The sequence below is a fragment of the Mus caroli genome, chromosome 13 (genome assembly GCF_900094665.2).
Source record: "Mus caroli chromosome 13, CAROLI_EIJ_v1.1, whole genome shotgun sequence".
Classification (NCBI taxonomy): Eukaryota; Metazoa; Chordata; class Mammalia; order Rodentia; family Muridae; genus Mus; species Mus caroli.
In genome coordinates this window covers 47,843,849-47,855,238 of record NC_034582.1, presented here as the reverse complement: position 1 = coordinate 47,855,238, position 11,390 = coordinate 47,843,849, and the positions used below count along the sequence as shown (strand labels likewise).

Sequence of the window (11,390 nt, the reverse complement as noted above, 5' to 3'; positions counted from 1 at the left end):
AGCGATCTGCTTCTCCGTCCCCAGAGCTGGCGCTGTGGGCGTGTGCCAATGCACTGCCTCTCTACATAGGCGCTGGGAGCTAAACTCAGGTTCTCTTTACTATGCACTCTCTGTACCATGCTTAGATTAACTATGAACTTGACACAGCCTAGAGTCACCTGGGAAGGGACTCTCCATGGAGGGATTTCCAAGATCAGATTAGCGTGTGGGCAAAGTGGCATTGGGAGTGGGGATGTGTCAACATGTACATGTGATTGTGGATTTGTGTACATAGGTTCATGTCTGTGTGTGCAGTGTGCATTTGCAGGCATGTTTTTAATGCACGTTTGTGCATGCATGTGTATGTGTTCCTGTGTATACATACATAAGATGCTTGTCTATGCACACATGCAATTATATGTAGTGCATGTATGTGTGCCTGCTCAGAACTCCCTATAGAATGAGAGGAGCTCAGGGCTCGGGACCTTTACATTCTCACATTCTCTGCCCTGATGCTTTCGTGTTGTCTTCATTGACAGTGGCAAAGTTCACCCTGCCCTCCCAGGCCACCTTGGGGTCTCCTTGTACCACTTTCTACTAGGTTTGAGTTGGGCTGTCAGTTCTCAGCCTACGAATCTCAGACACAGTTGTTTCCCCTCACAAGACCGGGCTCTCCTTGCAGGCTTCTGAAGCGGCAGAATAGGTGAGCTCTGGAGTCTCCGTTCCCACCCAAATGTAGCGGTCTGACTGAGGACTCAATATTTCTCAAGCAGGTTGCACTTACGAAGACGCTGCTCAGCTCTAGTCAAGGGTATATATCCCATCATCTCCTGTCTGCATCCATAAAAGTCACCACAAGACTAATAGTAGATCTTTATTTAAAATAATTTCTGAAATAACAGGGAATCACTGTGTGCTGCTCTGGGTGGCAGCATTCTTAGAGAAGGACAACCGAGGGCTTCCCTCTGCAGGGAGCAATGCAATCACAGACCTGGCATCCCTGTGGAGTCACTGTCTGGCACACAAAGCAGACCTGGGGTACAGGGAGGACATGTCCCAGCACACACAGAGACAGGTTTTTATGAATGGCTGGCTGGGGTGTTTACTGGAGAGATATTCGGTTCCGCATGAGGTATGTGGTGTTTGCAGTCAGTGGGAGGTGGCGAGGCAGCTTGGGTGCTCCTTGTACTCTGCTGACCAAGGGTCATAGGTAAAAGCACACAGGGAGCCCAGCTGCCAGGCAGAAGGGGCTCGGAGCATCAGAGGCAGCTTGTAGAGAGACCTAGTTAAGGATAGATGCTTGAGAAGGACCTTGGCTAGTTTCTGACCTTGCAAATTTAGTGGGCATTCATAGTCTAAATCCTCTAGGGAGGATCCTCTTGCCATCTGCCCTCCTCAGTGGCCCCAGAGGAGAGAATTAATCTTGATAGCAAGACACAGTTTTTACTAGATGAGAGCCCTGGTCAATGGCCACATGTGACTCTGCACATGGGAACCAGTTTTGACTTTCTGAAGGGAGACAAAGCCCATTCCTCCATTCTGCTCAGTCATATCCAGATAACGGTCAGTCCCAAATCCCTGGGAAGGAGAGGCACTGCTAGAGAGGCCAGGAAGAAGGCAGAGGCCTCCACAGACTTCTCACACATGCTCCCTGGTCTTCGAGGTGGCCTTTCTATAGCCCTGGGGACAGGGGAAGGTAGGCTAGGAGCTCAGCAGAGAACTTTTTGCTCAGAGCAGACAGTCCTGTCTCCATAACTATACAGTGGCCCTTCCTCTCCTGACTAAATCTACAGGTGGCCTGACCCACGGGACTTCCTCACCAAGGCTGTGTTCTGCAGGTCTTCTCAATGAATTCAACATACAGGGATTTCCTCTGTCCCCTTCCTTCCCTTCACAGGACGGTTGATCTACTAACACAATTCCAAGACACACCGATAGCTTCTAAATACTTCCTAACCATGCTCTAAGCATAGTGCCTCCCTATCAAAGGCAGTGGTTCCCAACCTGTGGGATGTGCCCTCATTTCACATATCCTGCGTACCAGATATTTACATATCCAATATCTTGAATATCAGATATCTACACTACAATTCATCATAGTAGCAAAATTACAGTGACGATGTAGCAACAAAATAACTTCATGGTTGGGAGTCGCCACAACTCGAGGACCTGTATTAAAAGGTCTCAGCATTAGGAAGGTTGCAAACCACCGGTCTAAAGAGAGGCACCCATTTCACCATCGTCTCTGTTCATTGAGCCCACCACCAGCAGGGACTCCTGTACCATCCCTGGCTGTGAATGTCCCAGTGTCTCAGAGGCGAAGGTGAGATGCTCCCATCTGTACATGTCCCTAGACCTAGATGGAAGGCTATGCAGCCTTTGTAGCTTTTAGGTCCTCAGCAAAAGTGCCGTGAATGGGTGACACTTGGTGTATGGTCAGTAGTTAGCCAAGGCTAGGAGGACAGAGGGGGAATTCTCAGCTCATGTGTCCTCAGCTCAAGGTCACAGTTAGCAAGGCTTCCTTGTGGGGAAGGTCACATCTCTGGTTTTATGGCGAATGAAGATTCCATTCAGAAACTCATCCTGAGATGGTCTTGGTCACCACGCTGCCATCGGCTCCAGTAGGCATGTGTCCCCCCAGGATTCATGTGTTAAAGACTTAGTACCTAGGTTCACTTAGTACCTAGGTGTTTGGAGATAGGGCCTTGGTGGTGGGGGGGATGATCCAGATGAGGCGGGGTCCCAAGGGGGGGTCTGGGATGGTAAACGGGGCTCATAAGGGGACAGACCTGAGATGGCTCACCCGCTCTGTCAGGATACCACGCTGTGTAATCATTCAGGAAGGCCCCTGCCTGGCACTGCACCATGTGTACTTGAACATTTGGTCCCCAGCTGTTGGCATTCAGTGTCTGAGAGGCCTGTGGAATCTTTGGTAGATGGGTCTGAAGGAACTGGGTCACCGGAGGTGGCCTTTGGGGCCTTATAGCCTGGTCTCACTTCCTGTTCATTCTTTGTTTCCTGAGTGTGGATGCCATGTGACCTTCCAGCTTCCTTTTCATGCCACCAAGCCTTTCCTGACTGTTGTCTTTTCCACCATGATGGCCTATCCCCTCCAACTGTGAGCTCAAATAAGCCTTTCCTCCCTTAAATTGCTGGTTGGCAATTTTTTAGTGGCAGCAACAAGGAGTCCTGGATGCATTCCCTCTGCAGAGAGGGGAGTCTGACCCATGCTTGACATACTTATGCTCAGTTGCAGAGGATCATGGGAGCTCACCTCCCCCCGCCCCCCAGCAGCCTCCACACAGAATGTTATTCACACCTCCCCCTGCAAACACACGATGGCAGACTCTGAGTCACGCTGCAGGGAGGTGGACTCCAGGGGCGTGTAAGCCAAGCCAGCACATCTCAGCATGTCATCCACGTAGTATCTCTGTCTCAGCGCTGAGAGTAAAACCAGTGTCCAGGCTTGTCATTGCCCTTAACCACCTTCCAGCTTGCCTACTGCACCAGTGAGGTTTCTCCTTATGTCCTTTGCTGGAGTGGCAAAGCACTTTTCTTTTCTGATCTTCAGGGGACACTGAAATCCTGGACCCAGAGGAACGGAATGATGTCAAGAGAATTTGGAAATGGCTCCCAAACGTGACCCATAGCGAAGACCACACAGATGGAAACAAAGACCAGAGAGACGACTCCACAGGCCCCAAGGTCTTGCTGCTTGTCTGTCTCTGGGCAGCAGGCCTGTTGTGAGGGTGAGTCCTGTGCTTGCTTAGCTCTCACTCCGGGCAAAGGGAAATGAAACTCTGAGAGCCAGTTCATCTGAATGAATTTCCTATGATCGCTTGGGAACCCGTGGTGCGCACGGACAGGCACCGGAGCTGTTAGTTAACCACGTCGTAGTAGTAATTGCGAAGCCGCAGTTCCACAGCTGTGAATCCTGGCCTGTTCTCCACACTGAAGAAGGAAGAGAGAGCTGTATTAGTGTTTCTCCATAGGCTCATGGAAACATGATAAAGTCGCCGTGTCCCCTGGCAGTGGTGAATGCTGCTCACTGCACCTGCCTCCAGCAAGGTCAGAAATGTCTCTTCCTGCTCTAAACTTACAGAACTCAAGCCTGCATTTTATAGCATCCTGGGGATCCATGTCCTTGTGAGCCAGAAGAGTTTTGCACTATGGTACAGAATGTCTTCTGTGTCTGAAGGCCAGAGGACAACCTTGGTGTCCTTCCTCAGACACTATCTACCTTGGTTTTTTGAGACAGGGTCTTTCAATTGCCTGGAACTTGTCAAGTTGGCAAGGCTGGCTGACCAGAAAGCGTCTGAGATTTTCCTGTCTCCATCTTCCTTGCTGGTGCTGGGACCACAAGCACTTGCCACCAGGCCTGGTGTATTTTATATGGGTTCTAGGGACTGAAGTCAGGTCCCTAGAGTTACACAACAGTAACTCTTTACCAACAGAGCCATCTCCTTAGTCCCTTGGCTCAAAATCTTAAGAGGAGAATATGGACACAGCTGTAATATACCATACCCACGTACAAGCTGGACTTTCAAGGAGAGGGGGTATTGGTTTGTGCTCTTGCTAGAACTCACAGATTTCTGTGGCTGTGGTCTGGGTCAGAGCCCAACCCTGTGCATCCTAAGTCTTTGCTCAGCAAGTCTGTGCTGTCGTCTACAGGTTAGATGCTGAGGCAAGCAAGCGATGAAAGGACTTAACTGTAGCTGCCGGTTTGTGCCTGGGATCTGCCTGCCTAGAGGACTGGTCTGTAGCTGCTGCTTCATGCCTGGTGTCTGCCTGCCTAGCGGACTGGTCTGCAGCTGCTGAATCATATTTGGTGTTTGCTACAGGGCTGAACTGCTGACCAAGAGGATCAAGCTTGCCCCTCCCCCAAAGAACTATTGCTGAACAGGTCCACTTCCCCCATATCCGAATAACTTTTATCTTCTACTACCTCTGCTGAGTGGCGGGCTAGAGGGGAGGTTGAACCTTTATTAAAAATATGTTGCAAAAAATGTATGGCTACATTCAAGGTCAGCTTTCTAACATCGAGTACCTCCCTAGCACCAAACAGCTTTATCACCAGTGGCTGGGATCCTCCCCATAGGTAGGGCAGAGCATGTCCAGTGGCTCACAGTGGATTCACGCTCTCACCACGTGCATGGTGTCTGTCCTGCTCAGGGGATGGAGGGGAAGGCAAAACACACTGTACCCAAGAATAGGGATGGGGCTTCCGACCCTGTGGGCTGAGCAGTGGTGAATGTGGCAAGTGGCAACCCTGCACCACTATCGGGAGACTTCTGGTACTGAGGTGTCTGTGGTCAGCAAGGAGCATCTAGCCTCGATGTTAGGATTCTTGGAAGCAGGGATGCTCCCAGACATGTCTGAGTTTGTCGAAGGCAAGAGTGTTCTAGATGCTTGAGTTGACATCTGGGATTCTGTGATTTCTCCCAATTCACATCATAGTCTCATAAGATTGTAACAGCTGGCGACTTTGCAGCTGCCCTAGTTTGCTTACGTATGCTTTATGACATCCCCACAGTTACAAAATGCATATAGTAGTATGCCTGCCATGAAACACCATGATTGGCTAGTAACACAGCCAATCTCTGGCACCGCCTCCTGTGATGATTTACATAGAAGGTGGCACATTCCTGATGCATCAAGAGAACTCACGCTTCATTTTAATACCCAGTGTGATGGCTCAAATCAGGCATCCATCTTGGTACCCTCTAGGTGTTTGTCTCTGACTCCAGTCCCTGGAAGATACATTCCCAGTTACCCCGACGTGTGATCTCCACCCGAAAGGGTACAAATGTGCCTGGCTACTTGCCATGCCATGATAACTGCCTTTTTAGGTTCTGTAACTTGCTTACGCAGATACCTGAAGATTGTTTGAGTCGCTTTAGCCAATTAACTTGGCAGAACAGACCAATTTTTGGTTGCCTGTTTAGATATGGGAGGTCTTCCCATGGTTTTCCTCTTAAAAAACAACAAACAAACAAACAAACAAACAAAAAACCCTCAACAACAAACCCTTCCTCGTACCCCTCCTTCACAGCAATTTCAAAACTTGGCTCCGAGATTGTTCATCCTGCTGGCAGCTAATCGATGCAGCTTTTAATTATAATTGGATCGAGCCTGTGGTCTCTTCCCAGGGATCACAAACTCCATAACAGCAGCTGTGGCTCGTTTTAATTGTCAACTCTATACAGTCTGGAACCGCTTGGGAAGAGAGGCTCAACAAGGGCCTGTCTACAACAGGTTGGCCTGTGGGAGAATTGTCTTGATTGTGTGAAGACCCAGGCTACCACGGGTTGCCGTTGGACCAGGGAATCCTGGACTTTCTAAAAAAAGGAGAACTGAGCACCGGATGTTTCTCTCTCAGCTCTCTGATGTGTTGTGAGAGCATCAAATGGGTTAAGTTTCCACCGCCCTGACTTCCTTGTGAGCATAGACTGTAACCTGGGGTTCTGAGCTGAAATATCCTTCCCCTCTACGTTATTTGTTGGCCATGGCATTTTATCACAGCGGCAGCAATGAAGCAAGGACAGCAGCCACACAGCCCACTTCTGGAACCTTCGGGACAATGGCGGGAAGGGCTGGGCACTCACTCGTAAGTCCAGCACAGGTTCATCAGGTCGTACATCTCTCTCGGGCATCCTGCAGGGCACCCCATCCGCTCTCCTTTCTCCAGCATGGCAGTCACTTCGCTCCCTTTCATCCCCTGAGATGTGAAAATGCACGCAAGCTTTCAAAACACATACAAACAAGAGTACTTCACCCGAAGACACACTGGGACACAGACACAAGCTGTTTGATTTCAAGTGACATCAGTCATAAGACTCGGGGCCCCTCTTCTGGAATCTGAGAGTCAGATGTGGCTGCCCAGTGAGAAGGGCTGGGTGTGTAGGGGAAAGGGGAGGCTCTGGAGTTTCTGTTCTGATTCTTCATTTAGGGAATGAGCTTTATGGGACGCTTCATTTGTGACAACCCACTGAGTGACACCCTAGGATCTGCCTGCACCCAGGAACCCACACCTCCACACCTCCCACCTCCTATCCCCCACCCCACACACGGGATAGTTCAGGCTGCAAAGTGCTCACCTGGCAAGCACAAGAACCTGAGTTCAATCCCCTAAACCCATGTAAAAATACAATTGTGGTATTGAATGTTTGTATGCCCAGTGCTGGGTATAGAGACAGGCAGATCCCTGGGGCTCACTGGCTAGCCAGCCTGGCCTATTGGGTGAACTTAGGCTAATGAAGACACTGTCTCAAAAAAGCAAAGTAGATAGTCCCTGAGGAATGACACCTGAGGATGATCTCTGGTCTACACACACACACACACACACAATGTGTATGCACATACACAGGTGTGCACACACATGAGAACACACACGGTTACAACTAAAATACTTGATGTCATCCATCCGTATCACCATTTCCATTTAACTCTCAGGAAGGATGGCCTGTGCCTGGTGCACGTATGTGTGTAGCACAGTGAGAATGCATTCACTCAGTATCACATGTCACTCTCAAGTGAGTGCAAGTGTAGGTGAGGTCCCACTAGCTGCCCACTGTTAGAAGGTGATGGGAGACCCCAGGCTGTCCTCAGATTCCAGGGGTTCAGGGTTTTGTGGTAATAACCCTATACTGAGGGATGGTTTCTTAAGTCCAAGAGGCTGAGACACAAAACACACAGCTAAGCATGGCTCACTCTGTATGGCTTCTGCCCATAGGAGAACGCTTCCCACATCAGGACTCCGAAGCTCCAGACGTCACTCTTACTGGAGAACTTGTAGTAGTTGATGCATTCGGGGGCATACCACTTCACGGGCCACTTCCCGTGGGTCTGGGCCTGGAAGCAGAGTGGACACTCTGTGATGTGCTAAGTCAGGTGTGCACACCCCGATGCACAAAGGAGCTGGGTTTAAGGAGTGGGCTAGGAAAAAGCCTCTGATGAAAGTCACAGTGTCAATTCAGTGAAAAGGACTCAGAAAATCTCTCAAGGATCCACCAGTTTTGGGGCCAAGGAAGTGGCTCAGTTAGCAGCGGTTTCCTTTAACACGCATAAAGCCCCCAGTAGTTCTCAGCCTGTGTAGTGACCCTTTTGGGGGTCACATATCAGACACCCTGCATATCAGTCGCAAAATTACAGTTATGTAGTAGCAATGAAAGATTTTAGGTTGGGGGTCACCACAACACGAGGAACTGTGTTAAAGGGTCATAGTATTAGGTATAACCCAATTCGTGGTGGTGAATGCTTATAACCCCAGCACTCAGGAGACGGATGCCAACCTGGGCTACATGAAACCCTGTCTAAGAAAAGAAAAATCAGTTTGTTTTGGTTTGTATTTTTCAAAGCAAGTTGACACAAGCATTCAGGGCCAACAAGATGGCTCAATGGGTAAGGCGCCTGCTGCCAAGCCCAAAGATCAGAGTTCGATTCCTCTGATATACATGGTAGATGGAGAGAATCAACTTCTGTAAGTTGTCCTCTGCTCTCTATTAGAACACTACGGCACACATGACTCCATAGACAGAGCAAGATACGTAAATGTAAAAACGAAACAAAACAAACAAAAAAACCACCACCAACAACAAAAAAACTCAACATAAGATCCTAGTCTGAAAAAGACTCCAGTTGAGAATTTTTGGTTTGTGTTTCTTGATGGACAGAATCGATCTTAAGAATACTTTTCTCCGGGGCTGGAGAGATGGCTTAGTGGGTAAGAGCACCGACTGCTCTTCCGAAGGTCCAGAGTTCTAATCCCAGCAACCACATGGTGGCTCACAACCATCCGTAACGAGATCTGGCGCCCTCTTCTGGAGTGTCTGAAGACAGCTACAGTGTACTTACATGTAATAAATAAATAAATCTTAAAAAAAAAAGAATACTTTTCTCCAAGGTTACTAGTGAGATTTCTACCATAGTAAAATACAGAGAGCACACATTTATCTTTCTATGTCTTTATAACCTGCAACCTTAACTATGCATGGAGCTGTCCCCTCAGCTGCTCTGTGAGCCTGCACCGAGCTCTCAGCCTGCTCCGTGAGCCTGCACAGAGCTGTTCCCTCTCCCTGCTCTGTGAGCCTGCACCGAGCGCTCCTACCTTGTAGTAGTTTTCATCAGCACGCAGGGCTTTGGAAAGACCGAAATCGCTGATCTTGGCATAGTGCTGCGTGACCAGAAGCACGTTCCGCGCAGCCAGATCTCTGTGCACAAAGTTGCACTCTTCCAAATACTTCATCCCCATGGAAACCTGGTGAACCAGCTCTATGATGTTCTTATCCTTAATGTGCCTAGAATCACACGACATCATTACCAAGAGTGGATGGCGGCCATTCCAAACACACAGCCGTGTTCCCCGAGTACATAGAAGAAGGGTCAATCCACTCGTTCCTTCTTTGTTGACAACAGGACAGGCTGGGAAGATGACTCAGGGCAAGAACAGTTGCTGCATGCACAACCTGAGGACCTAAGTTTCGATCCCCAGAAGTGATGTGAGAAAGTTGAGTGTGGTGACATGTGCTGTAATCTCAGCACTGGGAAGGGATGGAGACAGGAAGAGCCAGAGGCTTGCTGGCTATCGGAATAGCCAAAACCACACCAAATCAAACCACGACAAACCAAATCAGCAGGACTTTCTGTTTAGTGGGAGAACCTTTTGTTTGTTTGTTTGTTTGTTTGTTTGTTTGTTTTTGACAAGGTCTCCCTCTGTAGTCCTAACTAGCCTGGAATAAACTGTGTAGATCAGACTGGCCTCAAACTCACAGAGAGCTACCAACCTCGGCCTCTTTGCTGTTGGGATTAAGGGCATGTGCTACCATACCTGGCTGTGTTTCGAGGGAATAAAGCAGAGAGTGACTGAGAAGGACACACAGTGGCCTCTCCTGGCCTCTGCACGTATGCATGGGCATGCATACCCATGTACATGTGCATACACGTATACACATACACACATGTGCATACACATATACACATACACACACTATATGATGAGTGTGCTTCATTTTCAGGCATGCTTTGAGACGGACAAAAATTCATAGCGCTATAGAAAAAGCTTTTTAGGAAAGCGCTCATCCTGCAAGCAAGAGGACTTGAGTTTGATGCCCGGCGCCCTCGTGAAATAAAAGCCAAGCATGGCGGGCGGCCTGCACTTGTAATCCCAAAGCCGGGTAAGTGAAACGGGTGGATTCTTGGTGTTCCCTGCCCAGAAAGTCTAGCTAAACTGATGAGCTCTGGCCCATGAGGGACCTCTGTCTCAGAGGAAGCAGATGGTATTCCAAGGGATGGGTATGGATTTGGCTTGACCTTTGGCCTCCACCTGCTGCACATGCTCATACTCACACATCCATGTTGGAAATGATGACGAAAAGCTGTAGAAAAGGAACCCCCGGCTCAGAGGAATCGGGGAGTTACTCTATGTTGACCGCAGCATCAGAGCAGCTATGACTGGACCACTGATAACCAGAATCAATGAACTGCTGCTGCCTCTTCAGATGCAGGCACTCAAGACACAGATGGCGCCCCAGGAACTTGTTTGTTCCAGGTGTTTACCAAAGAAGAGTGTTCTGCCTGCTGGTAGGCAATGCCCTGTCCACACACATTGAGGATTTTATCACTGGACAGGGCTAGGGAGGTGCCTTACTTGGTAAAATGTTTGACTTATAAGGATGAAGCCTGAGTTGGGACCCACAGCGCTCATATAAAAGCCAGGTATGCCAGTGAGACCCTGTAATCCCTGGGGCTCTGGGGCTCGCCAGTTTGGCTGAATTGCTGAGCTCCAGTGTTCGTGAGAGACCTTGTCTCACGAAATAAGGTGGAGAGCTAACAAGATAGTTCAGTGGTAAAGAATGCCTTCTGTTCTTTTTATTTTTCTTTTCTTCTTTTTTCTTTCTCTCTCTTTTTTCTTTTTGTTTTTTTGTTTTTAGTTTTTTGTTTTTGGTTTTTTTTTTTTTTTTTTTTTTGAGACTCTGTGTAGTCCTGGCTGTCCTGGAACTCACTTTGTAGACCAGGCTGGCCTCAAACTCAGAAATCCACCTGCCTCTGCCTCCCAAATGCTAGGATTAAAGGCGAGTGCCACCACTGCGTGGCTACACGTACTGTTCTTACAGAGGACCGGAGTTTGGTTCCCAGCACTTATGTTGGGAGGCTCACAAGTGTTGTAAGCCCAGCTTCTAGGGATCTGACAAGCTCCTCTAGCCTCCATAAGTATCTGCGTTGTGTGGCACACACTCACACCAACATACACATAAATAAAAAAAATTAAGTTGGAGACTGAGAGAGGAGAGAGGGTGATCTCCAATATTGACCTCTGGCTTCCACAGAAACACATCCACACAGATGCACACCCTCAAAGAGGTACACACACACACACAGAGAGAGAGAGAGAGAGAGAGAGAGAGAGAGAGAGA

General features: G+C 48.8%; 1 protein-coding gene across 2 annotated transcripts in view; it reads right to left on the bottom strand.

The window, feature by feature from the left end:
* Window positions 1-832: 832 nt before the first annotated feature.
* Window positions 833-11,390, bottom strand: part of Syk (spleen associated tyrosine kinase) — a 64,989-nt gene continuing 54,431 nt past the window's right edge. For both annotated transcript variants that reach the window (XM_021180328.1, XM_021180327.2), the window contains exons 11-14: window positions 9,086-9,275; window positions 7,690-7,830; window positions 6,585-6,697; window positions 833-3,930 (exon numbers count right to left, since the gene is read on the bottom strand). In XM_021180328.1, the coding sequence (XP_021035987.1) occupies window positions 3,858-3,930; window positions 6,585-6,697; window positions 7,690-7,830; window positions 9,086-9,275 (517 nt within the window). In that variant the 3' untranslated portion in view covers window positions 833-3,857. The remainder of the gene's footprint in view (window positions 3,931-6,584; window positions 6,698-7,689; window positions 7,831-9,085; window positions 9,276-11,390) is intronic.